Source organism: Neofelis nebulosa, chromosome 3, assembly GCF_028018385.1.
Source record: "Neofelis nebulosa isolate mNeoNeb1 chromosome 3, mNeoNeb1.pri, whole genome shotgun sequence".
Taxonomy (NCBI): domain Eukaryota; kingdom Metazoa; phylum Chordata; class Mammalia; order Carnivora; family Felidae; genus Neofelis; species Neofelis nebulosa.
Window position 1 is genome coordinate 27,185,773 of NC_080784.1, and position 26,715 is coordinate 27,212,487.

Genomic DNA, 26,715 nt, shown 5'->3' on the forward strand with positions numbered 1-26,715 from the left:
AACCCTAGAAGCTTCGAACTGTATAAATTTAAATGTATTTGCATATTATAAAAATAAAGATAAACATATACATATTTTACACTAGTTACGGAACAGCAATGAACGGTCAGTCGATCCTTCTTTCACATTTAACAGAACTGAAATCTGAGTGCTCAAAACACGGCCACCTGTACTGCAACTATGGCTTATATGTGCACAGAAAACAAAATCCCTGAGAAGCCATTCGACTTTTTTTTTTTTTCTTTTCTTCAAGTAGCGCTCTCCTTGGAGGATCACAGTTCTGAGGTTCAGGTTGTAAAACATTTGCTCCATGTTCTTCCCCCCCGCCCACCCCCGTCCTCCCCCGCCCCTCCCCCACCTCATCTACAGGCCAGGTGCGCTCCCTCCTCTGCAAGCACCCTGGACAGTTATTACTCAAGTTCACGGAACGCGCGTGGGAGTGTGGAGGGTTTGCCGGGTACGAATGATGGTCCAGGTGAGTTCTGATGCTCTCTTTTCTCCACGGAAATTCCATAGCCATAGAAGTCATTGGTTTCTGTGCTTTTCACCAACGTTCTTCCTATACGGGTAGAGCAGAAGAAAGCACACACATGACAAAAGGTGACAGAGAAGGATATTCTCAATTCTAAGAACAGGAAGCAAAACTAGGAATCGGGTTTTTTTTTTTTTTTGCACCAATTTTAATTTTTACTTCTAGAATTCCTTATAAAAATGAGTCAGGCAACTAAGGATCCTACAAAGAAAAGTGTCTTTTCACTAGAAGGCTGGTCGAACACTTCTGGTTGTGACATTAAGTTTAGGCATAATGAGGAACTATACGAATCAGTAATAAGCACCTAAGCCATTGTAATTTCACAGCTGAATGAGATTTATAATCAAGAACCCCAAACACTAACCACAGCACTGAGTCCTTTCAGGAACACACACACACACACACACACACACACACACACACACACACACACAAGTGCTCGCGCGTGCGAGCTAAACAGCCCTCTAGGAATAGGAATATATACTGAAAAGTGAGAACTTTTACGATGTCTCACTGGCCTTAAAAGGCATGATTTCACTTGCAATGTTACATACAGGCAAGGCTGTCAAACTAAAAGCTGGAGTTGGATGAATATAAAATAAACTCCTGTATTGCCACCTAATTAAACAGAGTGGCATTCAATTCAGACAAAATGATTAGAGAGAAAGAGGTCAAAGGTCCTCATCCCTTATGTCACCTTTCCTATAATGACATGCAGCCCCTCCATCCCCCCCCATCTCTCAATGGTGCTTGATTTCACAGAAACTTTGTAAAATATTAGTAACATTACCAAAAAAACGCACCTTCCATTTACTAACAACTTACTACACATCAGGAATCACACCCACTCACCGCAGTGCATTACTGGATTAATCCTCAACTCATAACACGCCTATGGGGTAAGCTCCATCCTACTCTACATTCACCAAGAAGGAAATGAAGCCTCCCAGAAGTTAAATAACTTCTGGAGGGAACACACCAGGGTGCGAGAGAGCCAGCCTTTAGCAAGGGTGATTTGACTCCACAGCGTGCTTGACAGCTAAAAGCCAGGTTGGGATGTTCGGAGCCCTGGGGATAGCTTCGTGTTTCTATGGCACTCAGCCGCGAAGACTTTCTGAAGGCCTATTAATATATAGCAAACTTGCCAGTAGAGAAAGTTTTGACACCTGCCTCAAATTCGAGTAATAAGAAAATAAATCTAACGTAAAGAGGATGGCAGTGTGAAAACTCCCATCTCCACCACGCAGGTAACTTTGGTGGTTCGAGTTCGGGTTTGTGAGAGGGATGCAGATGTTTTCCTCACGGAACCCAACAAGCCTTCGGAAATGCAGACAGTTGTGTCTGGCTGTCTGTTCCCCTGAGCCACACGTAAGACAGAAGCACAAGGATGTTGCAGCAAGGGCACCCAGAGCCTATAATCACCAGGAAGCCCCTTGAGGCTTTTAAACACAGAAGTGGCCAGGGTCCGACGTTCAAAGATAATATTGGTTCGTAGGGGAAAAAAAAGACATTAGAGGGACGGAGGCCAGTTGAGACTCAGTCACAGGCATCTTGGCAGGGACAGGTGCATCTAGAGGAAAGGAAGGGCCAAAGAGACGGTTGTGTGGCCAAATTTACTCGTGTCAAGATACACTGAGAAGACGGGAGAACAGATCTCGGGAAGGCTGTGTGTCTGCAGCCGCAGCCCCTGGCTCGGTGGACGGGAGCGAAGCAACGCCACTCCCCGAGGCGGGAAGCAGACCGACGAGGAGCGTTGAGGGGCAAGACAGTAACTCACACCAGTGAAGCCTAGAGCCCACGGGACACCCAAGGGAGCTGCCGTGGGGCACTGGGGGAAAGGACAGCGTGGGGGCTCAGACCCAGAATCCTCTCGGGGTCCTGCACCTGCTCTTGCTGGAACACAGCACACACAGTCCAGGTGTTTAGAAGCTCAGGCTGAAACTGAGGCTCTACCATGTTGTATTAATCAATTAATCAGGTCTTTTATTCTCTGTATTGGGATTCTTCGACATCCGGGCCCTCGCTGCCCCTGGAAGCCCCCCCTCCCCCCGCGCTAGCAGGTTCCTAGAGACCCTAAACAACACCGACGTGAGCGCGCTTCTCGGTACCCACTCGGTACCCACCCGCTATCCGGAGCCCGCACCCCGCAGCCACCGCCTTTATCAGGCTCCGACACTGCGGGCCACCCTCTATCTGCCCCCCTCACTCCAGAGCCACGTGCCAGGCAACCAGGGACCCTCCCTGTGCCCGAGGCCCGCCCGAGCCACTCAGGCCCGTGGAGCCCAGCCAGCACCCGCCCTCGGCAAACTCACTCGCGCTCTTGGGCACAGTCCCCTCTCTGTGCCTCGTTTCCGCCCCACCCCCACCCCCCATGGCACAGCATACACCCTCCTCTAGGGCCCTGTGAGTCCTAAGCTGTCTTTTTCAGTGGCAGTCACTCCCTGATCTGTTGGCCTTACCGTATGTGCAAGGCTCTGTTACGATACTACATGCTAAGACAAATGCGTAAGTAAGAGCTTGTGTGAAAACAGCACTGAACTGGGAGCCACGGTGTGGGTTTCAGGCCGAGGCGCGTCACTGGTGACTGTGACTGTCGGCACGTGGCCTGGTCTGGAGTCCAGAGACCCCTGGCCTATGTGACTTACAGGGCGGTGCAGGGCCAGTGAGTCAGTGCGTTGGGGGGTTTTGTTCATCTGGCACTGCAGGCGTTTGTGATTATAATATGAAAGAAATGATACCACTCATCCATCCCCACTTTCCCCCCTGAGGATGGGGCCAGGACACTCCAGGTGGCCTTGTAAACGGATCTTCCGGGGTTACTTGGCAACGCAGGCCAGCCCCCCTGCCACCACCTGTCCAGCACAAACGTGCACCCTCCCTGGGCAGGCACCTCAGTTAATAAACTAAATGTTGGGGCGCCTGGGTGGCTCAGTCGGTTGAGCGCCCCACTTCGGCTCAGGTCATGATCTCACCGTTCGTGGGTTCGGGCCCCGCGTTGGGCTCTGTGCTGACAGCTCGGAGCCTGGAGCCTGCTTGGGATTCTGTGTCTCCCTCGCTCTCTGCCCCTCCCCCACTTGCACTTTCTCTCAAAAATAAACATTAAAATTCTTTTTAAATAAGTAAATGTTGCTAGGCAAGTTGGTGAGCACATTTTATTCTAGTATCTATATCTGCCTTTGAAGTTTTTTTATGATTACCTTGATATGCCACCCATGGTGCACACCATTAATATTCCTAGTGGAAAAAGCAGCAACCGAGTTTATTGAGCGCTGTTTGCTCTGTGGAAGGAATAATGCTACCTGGCCTCCCCAGCAATGGCCTCTCTAAATGCTCACGACAACCCCACAAGACAACCGCTTCTGGGATCCGCTTCTGACAGAGCTCTACAGCCACGGCACCAACAAATGGCAAAGATTCACACTCGGGCAGTGTAACTCCAGCGCCCAAACTGCCTTGAGAAAATAAAGGCAAACACTACTTTTAAGAAGCTATTTGCTGTGTCCATCCGCTCGAGCTTTTCGTGATGTTACATTCGTGCATATTACATTTTTTTAAATGACTTTTTTTGGGGCGCCTGGGTGGCTGAGGCGGCTGAGCATCCACCTCTTGATTTCGGTTCAGGTGATGATCCCAGGGTCATGGGATCGAGCCCCGCATCAGGCTCCCCAAGAGCCTGGAACCTCCTTAGGATTCTCTCTCTCTCTCCCTCTGCCCCTACCCCGCTCGCGCATGCATGCTCTTCCTCTGTCTCTAAAAACAAAAATAATAAAGGTAATCTTAAAAATAAAATGCCTTCTTTCATTCCAGCAAGGAACTGAGATTACTAACATACGCAATATCATAATAAGTTAGGCCAAAGAATCAAGCAGTTTCCTGATTCTTAATTCTCAGTGTTGTCTTGATTCTGAATAAGCAAAAGATTTGTAACCTTAAAATGCCCTGCTCTATATATGAAGAGGTCTCTTCATCCCAAAGCCCACCCCACCCCCGTTTCCCACTAAACTCTCAAGTCCTTAGGAAGTCCCTAATTCAAGAAACCCTCTCTGCTTCCCGGAGACTTACCCTTAAAACTTGGTGCTCCTAAAGTCACAGATTGGGTACAGTAAAAATGATGACATAAGGGAAAGAAGCACTATCTTTTCCACTTAATTTTCCAAGAAAGTATGGAGATACCTAAGCAGAGAGGGAACAAATTCTAGTATCAGTGTGGCTGATGGGGCACTGAATAATCAAGAGACACTATTCCCCCTCGCCTGTGAAAGGACCGAGGCAATGAGCGGTCTCACTCCTTACAAAAAACAAAGCAAATCAACACAAATCAGCGTGATACACCCCACAGGCCACCTCCACATTCCGCTTCCTTTCCTTCTGAAATACCATCCCATCCCCACCCTCCGTGTTTCACAATCCTGTGGTCACTGAAAAATCCCCCATCGTTCTAAAGCCAAGTTTGTGCTGCTCCGTTGCTCTTGTAAAAAGAAATTATTGGGTCCATACTAACGAACCTGAGTGTAATTAAACCTACTTTGCCCGTTTATCTGATGAGATAAAGGTGACAGTGTCTTCATGCTACTTTTTATAAAGGGCTATTTCAATTGGTCTTAAATATCCCTGTGTGGTAACAATGTAACTGCCAAATTCTCATGCGGAGCAATCACTGTATCTTTGGGACTACTTACAAATGTATATATACAATAACCCAAGTGTAAGAGGTAGTTCTGAGATGCAGTGTCTCGGCCCTTTTACCATTAGTTGCACTTTCTGGAAAAGGAGAAAGCTTAGCTTGACAACTTTCAAACTGGCCCATATTTTCCAATTCTGTAACACATGACCTGCCCAAATCAGAATCTGCTTCCCTTTCATTGCCACCATTCCACATGGAGTGCAGACAGACACGGAACCACCACAAGAGAAACGGCAACTGTCAGGAAATAAAAATGACATTCCCATGTCCTGTATGTTCCAGGGTCCATTAGGAAACCACATGGAAGAATGTGGGTTGCATTTCAGTATGCCTTCAGGTAACACATTTCTAGATGCTAAGCTATTGGATCCTGTCTTTTAAATGAAAATCAGTAGAGGGGCAGCTGGGCAGCTCAGTTGGTTAAGCATCCGACTTTGGCTCAGGTCATGATCTCACGGTTTGTGAGTTCGAGCCCATGTCGGGCTCTGTGCTGACAGCTCAGAGCCTGGAGCCTGCTTGGGATTCTGTGTCTCCCCCTCTCTCTGCCCCTCCCCTGCTCATGTCCTGTCTGTCTGTCTGTCTCTCGCTCTCAAAAATAAATAAACATTACGGGCGCCTGGGTGGCTCGGTCAGTTAAGCGTCCGACTTCGGCTCGGGTCATGATCTCGCGGTCCGTGAGTTCGAGCCCCACGTCGGGCTCTGTGCTGACAGCTCAGAGCCTGGAGCCTGTTTCAGATTCTGTGTCTCCCTCTCTCTCTGCTCCTCCCCTGTTCATGCTCTGTCTCTCTCTGTCTCAAAAATGAATTAAAAAAATTTTTTTTAAATTAAAAAAAAATTTTTTTTTTAAATTAAAAAAAATAAACATTAAAAGAACTTATTTAATGAAAAGCAGTAGATAGATTGGGTTATCTAGCAGTTTATCTGAGTATATACTTGGTGGGGGCTGGGTTCCTCTAAACCTCTTTGGAAATGAGAAAGAGGAACGTTGTACAGGGTACCTAAAATTAAAAGCAAACAGTTAGCTGCCATTCACTTAAAGAAGTTCACACTTCCCTTCTGAACTGGAATTTTAAGTGTCTCAATGTACAGAGCAGCAGGACAAAGACAGGAATTCACAGATAAAATTTTCAAAAATAAATTAAAACAATGAATCTACTTTCTCCTTACTTTTCCCACTGAAAGTAGGACTCTGCCTTTAACGGCTCATAATGTCCAAGACTCAGTATCCCTTTAATACTTAGGGGTCAGTTTGGCCGACCAGAATTTCTGGCGGAAAGGGATGGGAAGTGACCGACGGGGTGATTAGCGAGGTGGTGAGAAGCTCTCACGATGTATCATATACCACATCACCACGATGAACACTTTAGCCATCGTACGATTTTCTTTGTCGCTTATACTTCACTGAAGCTGAAGAGAAAAGGTCAAAGGTTGCCGGGGGTTAAGGAGGAGGCGGGGACGAGGAATAAATAAAGAGAAGGAGGAAGAGGACCTTTAGGGCAATGGAAATACTGCCTTTCATACTACAATGGCGGACATAGAAACCCATGGAACGTGCAGCACCAAGAGTGGACCCTGAAGTAAACCGTGGACCTTGGGTGACGATGATGTGTCAGTGTGGGCCCATCTAGTACCACAAATGTGCCGCTCTGGTGGAGGGAAGCTGTGCAGAGTGGGGCAGGAGGGATGTGGGATCTCTATGTACCTTCTGCTCAATTTTGTCATGAACCCAAAGCTTCTCTACAAAATAAGTTTGTGTTTTAAAACATTGCCTCCTATACTAAAGAAGGAAGGAAGGAAGGAAGGAAGGAAGGAAGGAAGGAAGGAAGGAAGGAAGGAGAAAGAAAGCAAGCAAGCCTGACTGAAGGAGGCAGGTCTCCCTGCAAGCAGCCCCACTTCTCTACTGTCCAATAAATGGGGGGCTGGCATTGGGGATGGGGGTGCTAGTCACTTCACTGCCTTTAGACTGAACGAGACCAAGAATAACACGTGATGAGAATTTCTTTGAAACTCACAAATCTGCTTAATACCAACACCCTAAGCAGCAAAGCCATTCTGAAAGCGGCACGAAAAAATTTCTTGCCTGCCCGGGACTATATGTGTTGTATTAGACACCAGAGGGCACAGGTTTCTTTAGGAGTGATGAACATGTTCTAAAATTCGATAGTGGTGATGGCTGTGAACCACATAATAAATGTCAATAATCACTGAATTATTTAAAAAGTGTATCAGACAGAATCCACATCCTTAAGGAGGTCAGAAGTTTTCAGAGCCACCTAGCAAATGTGTCACTAGGTGAGTCTTCACCTCATCTGAAAAGCAAATATCCTTGAAAATCAGCCCAGAAGAGCCAGAGTATGGAGAGGACTCATATTTCTATCTGATAATTAGCAAAGACAAGAAGCCACTCAGCTCCTCAGTATCCCCCTGGAGGGAGAGGTACAGTAGAGGCATTTCTTTCATGCGATCTTTTCCCAATGGAAAGCTGGTAGGGACCCCAACCACCAATCATCAAAACAATGGATGAAAGTAAATCGTCTTAAAAAAAAAAATCACTACTTACTCTTTATTCTCTGTCTCTCCCCATAGGGAAATAAAACACAGAAAAATTTTTAAATGAGAAATAGAAAAACTTGGAATTTATAAGGAAGATCCAGTTAAGTAACAGTCATCGATGGTTTTTCTTTATAAAGCACATGGCAGCACCATTATTTTACACATGGTCAAAGGCAGGCAGTTAAATGACAAGTCTCTGATTTGACCTGTAAAGGAGAGGAGTAAGCTGGTTAAAGAGCTTGGACTGTCTTTTCAAAAAACCACCACGAGATCTAGATCAATGACATAGGAGTAGGGTGATAATTCTTGTATGCCTTGAAGAGTTTACTGGCTGGCCTGCTGTCCTGGAATAATTATTAAGAGCCCTCCTGTCAACCTCAATCCTTTCCTGATTTGAACAATAAGTTACTGATCCATGTAGCACACGGATCAGCTTTGCCTTGGTGCTGACGATCGGTTGCTGACCAGAGATAGGCTCTATAGACAAAGATAAAAGCCCACTGGCCAGGGAGCCCACGCTTAGAGTCATGGAGGGGGCCCCAGAGATCAGAAAGTCCGGCATACACACATTAGAATCATCAGGGGGAATATTGTTTTTTCCAAAGACTAGTGCCTGGCCCTTCCCTCTGGAAATTCACATACATATGCCCGATTAAGAAAGATGGATCTCAACCACCCACCTGCATTTTAATGGGATGATAGAGAAGTAAAAGATCACTCTACTATGCCTTGCTAAAAAGTTAACTGGCCTAGAGTTGCAAAGCCAGTGCAGTGGTCCAGACTCCTAATTTCTACTGCCTGTTGGCACCCCCAAGTTTAATCGTCAGGTTCAGACCCAAGCTGTGACTACATAATAACCACCACCTGTGACGGCTTTCCACCTCAGTCCCCCAAATCTCCTGCTTTCAATACACAGTCATCGACATAAATCAGACCTCCACTGGGCAGGGCCAGACCTGAGTGTTTGTTTTCATGGATATTCCTTCATTTAGAATTGAGACTTACACTCCAAACCCGCTGTCCATTGTATGAGGCTTTAAAACAAAACAAAACAAAACAAAACAAAAAATCCATTTTGAAATAAAACTATTCACATAGCGAGGTCAAAAGCAGTTCAGTCCCTAAAGGTATTCTCTCCAGCATCTAGATGTCTGAGGCTACGTGGCTCTGATTACCCAAGACCTTAAAGCTGCTTATTCAATTTAAGTATAATAACGTGTGAGAGACAGAGGAGGTGATAGCATTTTTTTTTTCCAGGCTGGTATAAATGTCTTTCTGCGGCAGCACAACGAGAAGCCCATGGGAAAGCACCGATAAAGCTGGCTGGCTGCCACTGTGGTTTCTTGTGCAAACTGATACTCGAACTTCTACCTCTATCTCGCCTATTAAATGCCACGCGGCTACGGCGAAACAAGAGGTTAACGTCTGTGCTGGCTCAGGAAAACCGACGCCAGTGCAACGGTTTCCCTCACCCCCTGCTACTTCTGTAAGCCCCCTCATCCTCTCCCCCCTGTGTTTCTGAAAGAAAGGGGCCAACGTCCACCAAAGAACAATCACATTTGTGTTTGATATATTCACACAACAGACAGGGACAAGGGGTGCTCTGGTTGGTATGAAGCTACTATGTACTCGTAAGAAGTGCTTCACGATTTCCCAATGTCCTACGGGCCCCGTGTGTGAGGAGTCAGACCATGTGCGTGTTAGCTAAAATAGCATTCTGAATACACAGCATTAGATAAGAGTTTCCCGTGGGTGTTTGGTGACATCTTCCAGCAGAGATGAATTAGGGATGTTCTAATGAGTCACTTGGTTTGGACAAAGCACCCTTCTACTGCAGCCGCAAAGGAATGAGCACCCACTGAACACCTCGCTCTGCAGACAACACGCGAAAGTCAGGCAAACGGACACTTCCGGGCTGAGGCCTGAGCTCCTACTGCGAGGGGCTCTTGTGGAACCCACCCCATAACGAGTCTCTCAAGGTGAGGTGGACAGGTTTGCATTTTCAGATGCAAACTGCAGAACCTCCCTATAAAAAGTTCGTCTGTGAAAACAAAATTCTATGGGGTCAGCTCGGAAGAAAAACACAAACTTGCCGCATGAATGCCTTGCCCTACAAGCCACGTCGCTGCTGTCTCCCGGAGCATCTCCAAGAAGACTGTGCCCTGCTCCTTTGCAAGATTTGCAGCAAAAAGGGATTTTATCTCACTTTAAAAGTGGCCTGTGGTTCTTAACACTACAAAAAGAACTAAACAAAAACCCAAAACAGGAGGAGTTCGATCTGTAATGCCAAGTCAACACCGTATCTAAAAGTTCACGCGTGTACATTCTCTGTGTTTCAGGCCGTTTGGGGACGGTGGGGGCAATCTGCACAGCCATGATTATCAAGGGCTGAGAATCAGAGACCTACAGAAAAAAATTGTCTACCACGGATTTGCTGTAGGCTTTTCTTACTTAGTGGGCACTCACTATCCATAAAAAAATGTTCTTTTTGGATGTATATACCTGCAAATCTACTAAAAACCAGCTACACACCTTAAATGAGTGAACTGTATTGCCTACGAAATGACAGCTCGATAAAGCTGTTAAAAAATGCTTTTTTTCAAATGCTCTCACTTTTAATCAGCAAAAGTAAAAAAAAAAAAAATCATAAACAATAAAAAATAAAAATTCCTAGTTTGTTACATAAGCCATGGTGCCTCTGTCACCCAGATACCTAGGTCTGCCTTGGGAGAGCATCCAAAGTTTCCTGGAAGGCACTTTCACTCGGCCTTTTGTATCACACCTACCAGAGCAGGATGGGGAGTGAGCGACCGGGGCTACCGTGTTTGGAACTCACTTGGAACAGGGGCTGATCACAGTCGGTGTAGGTGGGTAAACCAAGGCAACATTCACTCGCTCGCTGCCGTTCTTCGGGCAAATGATCTCGGCCACTCCTTCTGGTCTGGGCTGACTCAGCAACTCCCCTGCAGGAGGAGAGAGAAAGTGTGTTAATGAGGTGTGCCTTCATAATGGGACCATTCCACAGAGGAATGCAGCACCCGGGGACTGGGGAAGCCGGGAGGAGGGCAGGTAGTGCGTTGTCTACAGACAACGGACTCAAGAGAACAGATATGCGCCCGGAATCGCAAACCGGCCCTGCTCCCTGCCCGCCGCCTACATTCTCATCTGCATCACCATGGAGAACGTTCTAATGGCTGTGGCGAAGAGGCCATCCTTCCAGACAAAGACAGCATCTGCCGCTATTTTCCTCACCTTCCTTTTCATGGACTGACTCTGGAGGTCTTTATCTAGATGTTGTGGCAAATTGAGCGAGGATCCCTAGGGCCCGGAGAAGCTGCCAAGGAGGTGTTCATAATTAGCATTTGGGGCAGATGGGATTCGGACAGACGGTAGCAGCCCTTCAACAAAGCCCTGCATAAATGATCTCGACACGCAGCCGACCAAAGGTGTCTTCTAGGTAAACAGCCCAGCTTCACACTGGCAAGAGGATATCCTGGGTAGGTCTGTGTGGGGATTTGAAAGCACCAGCATAAGACTATGTTATGACTAATGGGGTCCAGTAAAAACAGACAGTTAACTTAATGGATTACCACAACACCCAGAGGAAATCTGCGTCCTCTGCACGCCCGGATCTCATCTCTCTCCAACTAGACCATTAAATCCCAAAGAGCAGTGAGGACTTCCATTCCTTACTCTCCCCTCCACCTCGTCTACTTACCGGCAGCACCCTGCCCTCTCTCTATTCTCACGGCTGGCACTGTGCTGTCGCTCAGAGAAAATTCAGTAACTAGCTTCTAGCTGAGGACAGCACTTGCTACTGCCTAAATCCCCCTACGTAAACCTAGAAAGTAAACAGACCAAACCAAGGACACAAAACGTTTGCCGACTGGGGAAAGATGCTACTGATAATAAACATCAGCCCTTTGGCAGCCATCGCTTAGTAGAACTGATTTGAAAATTCTCAGGGCCCCAGGGGCGCCTGGGTGGCTCTGTCAGTTAAGCCTCCCACTTCAGCTCAGGTTGTGACCTCACAGTTCGTGAGTTCGAGCCCGGCGTCAGGCTCTGTGCTGACGGCTCAGAGCCCGGAGCCTGCTTCAGATTCTGTATCTCCCCCTCTCTCTGCCCCTCCCCTGCTCACGCTCTCTCTCTGTCCCTCAAAAATGAACAAAGCGTTAAAAAAAAAATTCTCTCCCTCCTTCTCCCCTTGCCGCTCCCCTGCTTGCATGCACTCTCCCTCCAACTCTCTCGAGAAATAAAAATAAATTTAAAATTAAAAAAAATTCTAACGAACCCAAAGTTAAGCCAACAAGGAATGATTAGAAAGTCCATGGCGTCAAAATACAGTATTGTGAAATGCCTCACCTTCAGCGGAACTCTCACACTGATGAGGCACACCCACGTGCCAGCAGTGAACCGAGAGCTTTAAATGTACCTCTCATTTCGTCTGTGCGATGTCTCTAGGAGGGTCATCCTCACTTTACAAACGAGGTCAGGGTGGTTATGTGGCGTACCCCGAGTCAAGGGCAGGCGAGTGGCAGGCTTGGAATGTGACCTTGGGAAGCCATCTCTGGGATGCTTACTCTTTGCCACGACCGTCCAAGACCTCCCAAAGCGGGAACTGCTTCTTTATGCCAGAACACGTCTCTTCTAAAGGAGCAATCTAAAAACACTCTTCTTACATAATGAACTAAGCGTTGACATATTTGCAGTTCTGCGATAGGACATTTGTTTCCTGCTTCGAGCATTTTTCCGTGGCTTTGGACAATATGAACTGAATGTAATTTGAAGTTCCTTAGCCAAACTACTATAAACACCCAACGACTGCAAAAGGTAATTTCAAATGATTAGCTTGTACCACGGGTACATGGGTATCAGAGCCATACTCTGACACCAACTAAGGAAAGATTCCAAAACATAAAAATGCAAGTTAAAAACGTAAACACTAAAATGCTACCAAGGCCATAACACGAACCAAAGTGGTGTAGCACGTTAGAGCTGGACGGAAAGTTGGAAGTCATTTGGTCCAAACGCGACCTTCTAAGTCAGAAACCCTCTGAGTCTGTCGGGTCTGTTCCAAGTGCCACAGAGAGCTGCGCATCCCCGGGGAGATGGGACGAGGTCTGCGACCCTGGTTCTAAGCCCCCTGTTGCCTGCTTCCTTAACTGACATTTCTACTCTGCTCTTTCTGTCCCCAGGATCACCCCCAAGGCCTGGACACACTCAGCTTCCATGGTTTCCCCTGAGAACGCTCTCCTGGCGGGCAGAATGCCCACAGGCCTCCTGCAGCCACCCGAGCGCGTGGGATCGCAGCTGGTTTTGGGGGAGCGGACCCATTTGCCAGGGTTGCAATTATTTGCAGTAGACCATTAAGCACCCGTTATGAATTTTTATTAAACTGACAGCTTTAGTGCCCCCTACCCCAGATTCCCAGTATCCTACCGAGCCAGGTAACCGGTTTCGTGGAGGCCCTACCCCAGCAGCACTGCCAGCCGCAGGGGGGGCATGAAAGCTGCAGGCGCAGAGAAGCCTCCCAGGTGTGAAAACTCCACTCAAGGCTGCAGAAAACCGAGCAGCCAAGCTGCACGGTTCACAACCTCCCGCAGGTTCCCACCCTCCAACAGGCTCCTGCAAGGTGCCAGGATTCTTAGGACGGAAGGAATGTGCCCTGTCGTTAGATTCAGAAAATGAGGAAAACAGCCTTTTCCTCTCAAAAAACATGATCACAAATACAAAAGTGGTTCATAATATGTGTTATCTACTAAAACAGAAGCTGGTCATCTCAAGTTTCTTGCACACAAACTTGATTTTCAAGCTAAAATATTAGCCAGCGCGCCTGCGTGGCTCAGTCAGTTAAGCGTCCGGCTTCGGCTCAGGTCATGATCTCGCAGTTCATGAGTTCGAGCCCCGCGTCGGGCTCTGTGCTGACAGCTCAGAACCTGGAGCCTGCTTTGGATTCTGTGTCTCTCCCTCTCTCTCTCTCTGCCTGTCCCCCGTTCATGTATTGTCCCTCTCTCACAAAAAATAAATAAACATTAGAAAAAGCAACACCAGAATACAGCCATTCACTCAGTATCTAAATAGGGAGATCTTACTGTGTGTGAGGAGACACAGGGGATACCGGAGTCTAAGTCAAGGCCTTTCATATGGAGGGTCCCAGCATCTGAGAAAGTCACATGTGCATAAAAGGAACTGTAGTCCTGTATGTTAGGGCCCCCCAAGGAAAGTTATGAAATGTTAGAAGGACAACGAGAAGGACAGAAGAATACTGATTTGCAGGACTCCAAAAGACCTCCAAGAGCAGAGAACACAGTCTCAGAAGACCCATCATTTCGATTATCCAGGACTCCACGTTACCAGCACGCTGTTATATACGTCAAGGTAAATGACATACAGCAACCACAGAAGAAAAAATGGTGATCGCAGTAGCAGCTAACATTTATCGAGCACTTATTATGCACTTAGGGTGTCATTGTATCATGTCACTTAGTCCTTACGACAACACTATGAAGTACCTACAATCCTGTCCTCATTATATACAGAGGTGGCGAGGGAGGCTCAGAGCGGTTAGGTATTCGCCAACAAGGAGGAAGTGGCAAAGCCGAAATTTGGACCCAGGACTATCTATCTGACTTCACTCTTAACCACCACGTAATACTGTCCCGAGGTGAGGACATCGTGATGATTAAATCAGATAACACAGAAAGTGTTAAATGTTGTGTCCAGCATCCGGTAAGTTCTTGACACTATGACACACTGATGAGATTTTTTTGAAAAGCTTACTTTTCCAACTATATAAAGAATTCATGCGAATATGTGATCATACCCACATTCTCTGTAGTAAAGCCGTGCGCCAGGATTAGACTGTAAATGATTTACCTGCAAAATACCGCGTCACCAGAAATTTGAAAACTTCAAATGAAAAAATGTTAGATTTATGACACGCCTGTCATCACTAGCAAAAGCCAGTAAGATAAATCCCAAAGCTGGTGGAAGCTGAAAAAAAAAAAAAAAGCTACATTTACATAAAATGTGCCGGTGGTGAAGTAAGGATAAATACACACGTGACCTGTTATATTTCCATTTTCAGGAACTTGCTTCCAGGAAGTAGGCCTTTCTCTCTGACAAAAATTATACAATGATTGCTCATAGCAACACTATTTATAAAACAGTGAAAAACTGGTAACCCTTTCAAAGGTCCAACACTGGGGAAATGATTAAAAACTCCGACACACCAGTAAGATGGGATTCTCTGTAGTCGTTACAAATCATGAGACTGACATTTCTGTGCGTCAGTGTCCACTTAGAGCTACATTCTAATTAGAAACATCAACTGACCAAGAACACAGATGAATTCAGAGGGAAAGCGGTCCCTCAAGATTTAAATGGTCCTGGGGTTATTTATTATTTTATGTTCGAGTCAGTAAGAAAACGAGGCGAAAGCATGCCGCACACCCAAGGGGGTTGCCAGTTTCGAATGCTAGTTCTTTCTCTACGGTTGGAGATGGTCTGTTCACGTGCGGCACACAATGCAGTCAGTCTTCCTGAAAAAGCAGAACTTTGGCCCGAAGAACAGAACACTGCATTCACTGAAGCTGTTTTAGGCCACTGCCCAGTCTCCTTGTGCCCGCTAAAGTTATGAAAAACTGTCCTTAATTACTCTGGCTCAAGATTTCCGGCATTAAAAAGCTCCCACATCAACCGTTTTCCCCCCTGTGGAAGAACAGAACGCTAAATGTTATTATGTTTTTTGTTTTTTTTTTTTTAAAAGAAACTCAACAGAAGTGGAAGGAACTTTTTCATCTTTTTCTGCAAAGCATCAGAATTCTCAAGCATTGAGCACTTTACACAGAATACGACAAATGTGTCATACTGATCAGTCAAATCGCAATATTAAAAGCCCCTTACATTTCTTTTTAGTGCAAATAAAAGCCACTTCCCTGATCCAGAATGAAGATCTAAATTACCAACATCCCTCAAAACAGCCAAAGTGGTCTAGACAGTAAAAGAAACAAGTATATAGGTTCTATTAGGTAAGGAACTATCTAGATGTCTTCAGGACCTCTTCCGCTCTAATATTCTAAAATTCACCCCCTCGCTCTCCCCACCCCAAAGTCTACTGTTGTACTTTAATTAAATGTGACTCTGGATGTAGCTATGTTGCGATCCATGAATACTGTTTCCCACATCTCCCCTGGGCAAAGGCAGCGTCCTCTGAAACCAGTGAGCAGAAGTCCCCCACTTTCCAAGCCCATCGAGGTATCAGGCAGCAAAGACCAGAGAACTACACCCTGGTTACTTCATGTGGAAGAGGAAGGCCGGATAGAGATAACAGGACATGCTGTCTTAAGACAAAATAAAGCCCAGAAAGTATATACACAGCAGAAGTAAACATCCGATGTTAAAACACTCAATTTAAAAACACGCCACCGTGCACACCTGAGGGTGTGAGAAAAGGCAGAAGAGACCCCCCCGATATCTGCTGGTTCCAACATAACCATCTGTACACTTGGCTGCCATTTCAGAGGAGGACCCCCCATGCCTGCACCCCCCCCCCCCCCACAGGACCATGGCTGGGTGGCTCCTGGCTGGCCACCGCTCAGAAGAAATGAAATAAAGAGATCAGGTTGTATGTTTTGGTAATCTCAACTTTAAAAGAAATTCCCTTTTGTTAAGTAGCTTTGGTCTCAGCCCTTTGATTGTGAATTATAACTTTTTAGGGGGAGAGAAAGTGACATGCAGGAGGGAGTGGGGCACGTCTTTGTAAAGAGCAGAGACAGCTGGGCCAGAAGTGTGCCCACTGGGAATCACCTTTCTCAGGATAGGGAATAGTGCAGACCCCCGGAGGGGTTGCCCCAGGCCAGACCCGCCCACTCTTAGCCTCCGAAGCCAGCCGGCAGGGACCTATCCCCTGGGCGCGGACAAAATTGCCTGGGAAGCTGTCTGGAGGTGGGCAGAGCGTGCTGTCAAACTCAATGGATGGGGCACTGGCTGGAGTCCTTGGACAGTTACTCCCATGGGTGCTGCCGAATTTATGGGAACACCAGCTGGGACACCGTCAAGACTCTCTGGAAGGTGCCCAGGGAGCTGCTACTGAACTTGCCAGGAAACCGGCTGGGGTACCCGGAGACTCGGCAGGAATCTTCCCGCTGGGTCACTGGAAGTCAGCTGGGATGCCTACAGATACTGTCCAGCACTCGGCCACACGTACTTGTAGAGAGTTCCGGGACTCAGACTGGTCCCCTAAACTGCAGGGGTGCTGCTTTCTTCCTGTGAGCAGAGTTTGCTTTTGGCTCAATTAGTTCCTCTTGGAAATGAGTCCACGATAGGACCAGTTAATAGCCAGATGCATCCTAAGGCACGCATTCCAAAGGCAGCTGCAAAAACTCACACCATCAGAAATTACGAACTTCTTGTAGAACCATATTTTCATTTTCACTACACAGCCCTTCAATTCTTCAAATTGTAGGCATCTACTGAGTTCTGGGCGATTTAGCAATGCAAAGACATTGCCGTCTCCAGCCATTTGTTGCATTCCCAAGACCAGTTTTGACTCTGAAAGCTGAGACTTCTCCAAAAAAAGAAACAAGAAAACCGCCCACGTGCCCTTCTGTGCCATGAGGCTTTGGGGACAGTTTACAAAGTCTTATCCGTAAGAGTACACTCTCTAAGCCAAACAGAAGCAGGCCAACTGGGGTCATGGAGATGCCCTTGAACTAGAGGTGTGACTCAGGACCTATCTTCAGTGAGTCGTCATGGCCTGCTCTCAGGCTGCACTAGACAAATTCAGTGTCAACACTTGGCTTCAACTTCCTCCCAATGTCCTCCAAGGTGGTGGCTGGTGGTGGTGACAGTTACAGGCAAGAGGAAAAACAAAGGTCACGCGCTTGATTCCTCTATGACTCACACAATGATTCTCACCTGTGAAGTCCTCAGACTCTCCTGATGAGTAGTGGAAGCCAAGCCAAGGGGGACCCGCCCCACTGGGCACAGATGACGGACACCTTTCATATTCCTTTTATGGAAGATGCTCCACCTGGAGTGAACGAGCTCGGCTTCTCCTTGTTTAGCCCAGTTCCCAAGAGAGGATGACTGTCCTTATAGTAATGTCTGCTCACTAATCACATAAAGCTTTGTTTGCTTGGTTGGTTGAGGGACAGACGGGAGTGACTGAATACCTCAGGCGTGCTAGGCCGAGAAGAGCTGCATCCCGCCCCTCCCTGGTGGATAATGACTCAGGTCTCTTCTAGATCAGAAGAGTTGTGACCTAAGAGCACAGCGCCCCTTTCCAGAGCATTCGACCAGAGTTCAACCGAGGGAAAACTGCCAACACAATTTCTTTTCAAAGCGCCACCTGAGTTTTGTCACTTCCTTCACATTACAATTCCTACTTCCTTTTCTTCATGTCTGTTTACCTTTTTTGGTTTTTTATTCGCACACATCCAATCCTCGGTACCATACTCTCCTACCACTGCCTCACGCTTGGCTCGCTCAAGTCCCCTTTCCTACGGCACCCTATCTCCATCACCGCCAGTGGAGTAAGAGCCCCATCCCCTCCCCCCTCAGGCCGCTCCTCTATCTAGATTCCCCACCTGCTGAAAAGCTTCAGGGTCTCTGAATCGCCAGAGTTGCCTTCCCCGGGCGTTCATCACAGCACTGGGACAAGATACCAGGCTGAAACTTCACGAGGCTTCCACCTTTAAGTGTGAGGTTCCAACAGACACCACATAAATATTCCTGGAAGCCGGAATAAACATCCAGGACAGCAGGTGAACCTGGCTGGGGCGGCATTTATTAACACGGACGAGAAATGATTCCAGGGAAGGTGCAGTAAGCTCAGGAGCCTACCAGGAAGGCCTTTGTATCTAAAAGAGTGAACGCTAGCAAAAGAAATGATTATATCAAAGTTCTTCACCCTTTCTGATCTCAAAGTCTCCATCAGTCCCACATTAGCCCAGATAACACACAAATTGCAATGACACCAAAACAAGATACCTTACCTTTAGATTATATACAAGATTTCTCTTGAATGTCTAAAAATAAACCACCGTTCATCCTAGAAACGTAGAAATATGAGGCACTACTTGAACCTTAGATGAGGTGGTTTTCTGACAGGAAAGCATTTCATACCAATGGCAAGCACATTTTATTTTATTATTTGTTGTAAAGTTTATTTATTTTGAGAGAGAGAGAGAGAGAGAGGGCACGTGCGCGCATGAGCGTAAGCAGGCAAGGGGCAGGGAGAGAGGGAGAGAGAGAATCCCAAGCAGACTCCCTGCTGTCAACACAGAGCCTGATGCAAGGCTCTATCTCACAAAGCGTGAGGTCATGACTTGAGCCAGAACCAAGAGTTGGATGCTCAACCGCATGAGCCACCCAGGCGCCCCAATGTCAGCACATTTTAAAAACTCGCCACCCACAAGAAGTACCAAGGGCTGGTCCAATGAGTGCCAACAAATTCGTGCGAGTAAATCAATAATGTGAGAAGGTAAAGCTTCCAGAGTTGAAGTGACTCACAGAGGCCAGCTAAGGCCCTCCACAGCACTACTCTCGTAGCAGCAACAACAAACGCGAAGCAAATGAACCCACTACATACGTAACGAATATCCCACCAGAGTTATGATCTGAAGTTAACTGGTTGGCTTCTGGCTCAGCAGAAACGGCCCCCGGAAAATGCTCATGTGGACTTAACACTATCCTGTCCTCAGTGACCCTTAGAAGGTCGGTCAGGGTCTAACCCAAACCAAAGCTGGCTGGGGGCAGAAAGATGCACTGCCCCTTCCTCTTCTGTCACTGACTCAACAACTTGCCTCTCAGACGCATGGGCCTGTCACTTGGCTCCGTTTTCATTGCTAAGGGTTTATAGAAATACAAATCCACCCAAGAAAGGAAAAATATTTCCCTTTTTCCTGCTCTGGATAAAGTTCCAACAGACTTGGCTAAGGATTAGACATCCTTCACAGATCAAAGTGTGTGGGGGGGAAGGTGGCGGGGGAAGAAGCTGAGCCCGAACCCAGCTCGGCCTTCCCACTCTCAAAATGTAAGTGAGGATTATAAAAAGCCCCCGCCGCTGGACTGAAGTGCTTTCAAAAGGTTACTCTTTATTTGGAGAGCCTGTCACCTACTTCTTACTGGAAACGGTTCCAGGCTCGGAGAAGTTCACGCAGACACATGGAAGCGTTCTGACTAAAACTGTCTCTCTCCAACCGTAGCTTTCCATCCAACTGAAAATGGGAGGAACTTTTATGGCCTGACCTGAAATTTAATTTTTTTTTAATGCTTATTTATGTTTTGAGAGAGAAAGAGAGACAGAGTGTGAGCGGGGGAGGGGCAGAGAGAGAGGGAGACACAGAATCGGAAGCAGGCTCCAGGCACAGAGCCTGATGCGGGGGCTCGAACTCATGAACCACGAGATCATGATCTGAGCTGAAGCCGGACACTTGACCGACTGAGTGGCCCAGGTGCCCCTACCTAGCCTGAAATTTAAAACACTGGCCCAACAGCCTTATCAAAATCGACCTGATTCGGTAATACTAGGCTGATCAGAAGTCGTACATTTGCTGGTCTCCTAACAGGGAAGATGAGAAGATTTCTGCAAATACATTTTTCTCGGAGGGAAAAGGAGTGACTGTCAGGCTAGGTGCGGGGAGCCGAGGAGCCCCTGCAGGGGCCTGGGAGACCAGAGAAGCTCACAAACTTAAGGCTGGAAGGAGCCCTGAGATGGTCCAGCTTGTTTCTTCTGCACACGGTGGGGATCTCCCACCCGCATAAACAAACACCATAGGAGAGCCTACTGTAGCTGGGGTCGTCATTCAACATGAGCTTCGCTTTACCTACTCCCCCTGCCCGAGTCTCATTCCCAGGAGATGCAGACTGGACCTGGGGCCACTGTAAACAAGCAACGAGCATCCATGATGATCTGGGAAGTATGGCACCAACAATGGAAACCCAGAACTCATTGGCCTAGCCTCTCAAAAGGGGTCATTAAGAACAAGAATGAACTCCTTATATTTCAATGGCATCTCGTCTTGAAACAGATGTAGCTGGCTTCCAAACTGAAGCCTAAATACAGTTAGACAAAGAAAAGAACACAATCCTGACGCCATTAAAGCCCATTAGAAAGTGTCACATGGCCAAACAGGACTAGCTTCACCTGGGGAAAGGGTAGCGCCGCGAAGGAATCAATTCTCGGAGCAGCTCGATCTGTGCAGAGCCCATCACTTGACGAGGCCACTTGCCTTGCCATGGCCTCCATTTCCCCTGTCTTGAGTTTTCACTGATACATCGGACCAAGATGCAACTACCTATGAAGCACTGTCACCTGGATGCTGACATGTCCACAATCAAACTCTTGACTCCACTGGCCCCATGTAAGCACCACAAGCGCGGGGACTTCCCTTGCTCACTGTTGGATCCCAAGCAACCAGAACAGTGCCCGGCACACAGCAGGCCCTCGGTACATGGTGAACAACTGAATCAGCCAATTGCTGAATCCACAGATTGAGGGCATATCCAAGGCAGCCTCTCCAGGTCCCTCAGGTCTGTGGTTCCAAATCTGACACTGGTCAGCACACAGTCAGGCGGTTAGGGCCAAAGTCTGCACCCTTGTCTTCCAAAGGGTACCCAGATGCTCAGCGAGGGCAGGTTTCCTAACCTCCCGCACGATGCTGCCGGGTGCGACAACCAGAAGTGCTGTGGGAAGTCAGCCTGCTTCTCCGTCGTACTTGGTTCTGTCGTCTTTTTCAAACTGAAGAGAAAGCCATCACAAAGTCAAAATCCATTTGGGGAGATTCTAATGCCAACGTCTTAAAATATTTTCTAAACTTTAAGAATTGCATCGTTCAGAGACTCTTTAGGGAAACCTGTAAGTGTAGCTAAAAATGCCCTCTGCTGAACTGTAGCTGAAAATGGGTTATTTTGAGAGTAGTAGGGGTGAGGGTGGGGGGGGGGCATGGGGAAGCAGAGGTACCACAAATTATTTAATGCTCCAGATGTGGGGAAGGGGAGACTACAGCTGCAGTAATATCTCAGCGCCTCCTCCTGGGGGGTTCAGTCGGTTAAGTGTCCGGCTTTGGCTCAGGTCATGATCTCACGGTCTGTGAGTTCGAGCCCCGCGTCAGGCTCTGTGCTGACAGCTCAGAGCCTGGAGACTGCTTTGGACTCTATATCTCCCTCTCTCTAATGTTCCTCCCACACTCGCTCTCTCTCTCTCTCTCTCAAAAATAAAGATTTAAAAAAAATAAAATTTAACTTAAAGATCTCAACGCCTCCCTTCTGTCCCTGGGCTTGTGGTTTCCTCACACCTGTGCGCTGATCAGCACCCCGCCAGGTTCTCCACATCGCTGGAGTTCTCCCTCTTCTCTAGTCTTCTATCCTGCAAACTCTAGTTACCTCGGTCTCCTTAACGCAGGGAATCTGCAGTCGCTCCCTGCACTGCAGCTGAGGATACTCAGCTGGGGCAGCTATGGGGCTCACTTCCTTGGTTTCCCATCTCTCAGGATCCTTGTCCTTTGTTGCCTAATGCTCAGGGTCTTGAAAGTCATCATTTTATATATTTTGTTGGTTTGTTTTGTTTTCGGGTGAGAGGGTCAATACAGTCTCTGTCACTGTGGTGAGCAGATAAGACCTCATGGTGTATCCATAGGATGGAATACGAGTCAGCAAGAAAAAGGAAGGAACCCATGGACGTATGCCACACGGATGAATCCACAAGTACCTGCTGAGTCAGTGAAGCCAGAACAAACGCGAGCACATATTGTACGACTCCGCGAAATAAAACTCCAGAAAATGCAAGCTAAACTATAGTGACAGAGATCGTGGTTGCCTGGGGTGAGGTGGGGGACAGTAAGAGACTGGGGTGAGAAGAGGAAAGAGGAAATGTTTGAGGGAAACAGATTTGCTCATTATCTTGATTGTGGTGATGATTTTATGGGTATCTACATATCAAAACTTACCGAACTATACGCTTTCAAATTATGCATTTTACTCTATGCCAGTTATATCCCAACTATATCTCAATTAAAAACAAACAAAATTAGGGGCGCCTGGGTGGCTCAGTCGGTTAAGTGTTCGACTTCAGCTCAAGTCATGATCTCACGGTTCCTGGGTTCGAGCCCCGCGTCAGGTTCTGTGCTGACAGCTTGGATTCTGTGTGTCCCCCTCTCTCTGTCCCTCCCCCACTCATGCTCTGTCTCTCTCTCTCTCTCTTAAAAACATTATAAAATGTCTTTAGCAGTGCCTGGGTAGCTCAGTCAGTTAAGCGTCTGACTTTGGCTCAGGTCATGATCTCACAGCTTGTGAGTTTGAGCCCCACATTGGGCTCTGAGATGACAGCTTGGAGCCTGGAGCCTGCTTTGGATTCTGTGTGTGTCTCTCTCTGCCCCTTCCCCAGCTCACACTCTGTCTCTCTGTCTCAAAAATAAACATTTAAAAAAAAGTCTTTCAAACAAACAAACAAACAAAATAAAGCCAAACCCTACAATTAATCAAAAACCTAAGCTATCACCAAGAAACTCCAATTGGTGTGAGGGCATGAGTATCCTACCCAAGAAAATGAAGTGCCTGACAGAGTCTGGGGAGGACAAATTTCATTCACCATATCCCATTAGTTTCATGCTGAAGAATCAAGGATCTCAGATCAAACGCATAGAAGGCAGAAATGCCATATACACATGTATCTTTTGGCCAAGATTCTTTTCCAGCTTGTATTTACGATTATTTCCCTGGTGCCTCACTGTACTACTTGTAAGAGAAAAAAGTACATTGTTAGATGAATTCAAGCTGAAGCTCTACTCAATCCTATAGGAAGTTCTAATATTAAAAATACTAGATACTAGGGGCACTTGGGTGGCTCAGTTGGTTAAGCATCCGACTTGGGCTCAGGTCATGATCTCGCGGTGTGTGAGTTCGAGTCCTGAGTCAGGCTCTGTGCTGACAGCTCAGAGCCTGAAGCCTGCTTCAGAATCCCTGTTTCCCTCTCTCTCTCTCTGCCTTTCCCCTGCTTGCACTCTGTCTCTCTCTCTCTCTCAAAAATAAATAAAAAACATGGGGCACTTGGGTGGCTCAGTTGGTTGAGCGACCGACTTTGGCTCAGGTCATGACCTCACAGCTTGTGGGTTCGAGCCCTGCGTTGGGCTCTGTGCTAACGACTTGGAGCCTGGGGGCTGCTTCAGATTCTGTGTCTCTCTCTCTGCCCCTACCCCACTCACATTCTCTCAAAAATCAATAAACATTAAAAAATTTTTTTAATAAATAAAAAACATTAAAAATTAAAAAAAAACTAGATACTATCTAATATCTAATAATAATTGGTAGGTTTACCTACAAATGACCATTAAATTAGTAGGACAAAGTAGTTAAAGATCATTGATAGTTTTAAACTTCCAAGAAGTAGCAATATTATGGAAAGCACCGAGGACGGCTTCTACAGGACAAACGTGCAAGAGCTGGAATATAAAGTAAGTCAAGGGGCAATAGACCCACATACCTCTAATCACCTAGAGACATGGAAACTTGCTTTCTTTCTTCTCTTCCTCTTCTGGAAATTACTCTCTGCCTATTGCAAGGTTAAGAGTACTGGGGCGCATGCATGGCTCAGTCGGCTAAGCATCCGACTCTTGATTTTGGCTCAAGTCACGATCTCACGATTTGTGAGTCTGAGCCCTGCATCAGGCCCTGCGCTCATAGTGTGGAGCCTGCTTGGGATTCTCTCTCCCTCCCTCTGCCCCTCTCCTGCTCATGCTCTCTCCCTCTCTCTCAAATTAAATGAAGAAACTTAAAGTATTATTACATACAAGTGAGACATACACTTTAGTTCCTCCAACACTATTCCACCAAACTTCTAGAAGAAGACAAGGCTCAGGGGGAGGACACTGGCTCCTTTCAGTCTTGAAGCACAGAGTAATCCAGTGATGGACTCACAAAATTAGCTCAAAAGAGCACCACCTTCTCTCCACTTAGACTGGAAATTACACCTGGAAAAGTGACCATAATAATCTCTATCATCTATGATAAAATTTGCCCTGCTTTTTATGGGAGGAAAAATCTCCTTTATTTCTTGGGCTGAGAAATTATACCAAATTATACCCAAACTCTTTAATTGAAGCTAAATTTGTATCAGAGGTTACCAGTCTAATAAAGCCATTTGAAACAAAAAAGCATAGGCAGTTGACAACCTATAAACATTTGACTTTCAAAAACACATGGCCCCATGCCTCTTAGCAGTGATGCTTTTAACAATTCTGCCTAAGCAAGCCTTCTCTCGACCTGTGTCCTTGGCCCCAGCCTCTCAGCCTCCTTGCAGTCATGATCCTGAAGCCCATCCCAGTCCACAGATGTGGGAGGTCTTACCTTTTCCTATCTTTGTCCTCACTGTGGCTCTAGCCCATATCTATCCATACAGCCTCACCCATACTTTCCACTATGGACCCAGAGTGCCAAGACCTATGGCCACCAATGCTCTTCCATAACTTTGTAGGTTAGATGGGCTTTGTGGTCTAGCCAAAGCCAAACCAGTATTCGGAGTATCGCCCCTTCAGGGCCGTGCCGTTCCTTTTAGAGTCAGCAGACAAAAAAAGAATTTTTGGAACACAGCCCTTAGTAGGTTAAGGACAATCCACATAATCCAACAGCAAACTTTGTCCTCTCCCCCCACAGACCCCTATTAAAAGGGATTCCTGAGGCACAAGCAATATCACACATTCACAGGTCAACCACAGGTGACATCAGTCTTCTATACCTAGTTCATTGCTTAATGCGTCCCCAGATTTTCTCCAACACAAGAGCGACAGAGATTGCTAATTTTTCCAAGAGAGAAGGGAGAAGGATCAAAATGGGATGAATACTCTGGCAAAGTCTGAAGGCCACTTATCCACTGTGTGACCCTGGGGAAGTTATCTAGCCTCTCTGAGCCTCATCGTATCATCTGTGAACTATGGATAATAAATGCCAAACATACACCTCAAGAATTAAATTGACCTAACCCTATTCTCGGCACACCGTAGCAGCTCACTAAATGTTCATTTCTTCCTTGTATCCTTGCCAATCTGAAACATAAAAACCCAGGCTGATGCAAAAATAACTTCTGAAAAGAGATGTGTTTACTGATGAGCAATTGAAAAGGTCTGACTTTTCTATCCGGGTCCCTGGAGTCCCTGTTGCTACCATTATCTTATATCCCGCCTCCCAGGCAGCACATGTCTGCTAAAGAGCATCTAGCGCTTTTGCACATTTCTAAAAGAAGAGTAAATTTGTGCCTCTTCTTTGGAGAGAAATCTCCAGAGTACCCTCCCAGGTACTTTTTCTGTGGCTATCATTTGACAAATGTCAAAGGACAGAGTCGCAAGGTCTTCTTCGGTATCGTTTCTAACGTAAAAGACTGAAACAACTCAAATGGTTGTTGAAGCCTGGTTAGATAAATTCAGCTTACATCAATAATATAAAAAAGAGAACCAGACAGCTCCTGACATATCAATACATCCAGAGAGAATTTTTAACTTAAAAAAAAAAAAAAACAAAAAGACCCAAAGCAGTGCTTCTATTCTGCTACCATTGAGGGGGACGGGTAGACTTCTCCCTTCTCCTGTTTATACATGCAAACATATATTGGTAAAAACACAGAGCATCTCTGCAATGATACCCAGAAATCCTGCTTGTCTCCAGCGGGGGCAATGGATGGCCATGGACAAGAGAGAAGACTTTCTTTTCCCCATACAGTCTTTGGCACCTTTTGAAAGGTGCCTACCACTCACATAGACTATCTGTTAAACATAAAACTTAAGTGGCGCCTGACTGGCTCAGTTGGTATAAGCTGATCAACTCTTGATCTCCGGGTTGTGAGTTTGAGCCCCGTGTCGGGCGTACATATTACTCTAAAATATATTTAAAGTGATATTTATATTAAATATTTAAAATAAAAAAAATAAACTTAAAACAATCTATACCAGTATAA

General features: G+C 46.6%; 1 protein-coding gene across 5 annotated transcripts in view; it reads right to left on the reverse strand.

The window, feature by feature from the left end:
• The window catches only part of MFHAS1 (multifunctional ROCO family signaling regulator 1), a 100,967-nt gene that overhangs the window by 2,102 nt on the left and 72,150 nt on the right, over nt 1-26,715 (reverse strand). The window contains exons 2-4 of one of the 5 annotated variants that reach the window (XM_058720153.1): nt 10,606-10,732; nt 4,595-4,705; nt 359-559 (exon numbers count right to left, since the gene is read on the reverse strand). In XM_058720153.1, coding sequence (XP_058576136.1) covers nt 4,678-4,705; nt 10,606-10,732 — 155 coding nt within the window. In that variant the 3' untranslated portion in view covers nt 359-559; nt 4,595-4,677. Of the gene's footprint in view, nt 1-358; nt 560-4,594; nt 4,706-7,776; nt 7,976-10,555; nt 10,733-26,715 lie in introns of those variants that run through there. The other 4 variants (XM_058720154.1, XM_058720155.1, XM_058720152.1 and 1 more) reach the window with 4 other exon arrangements.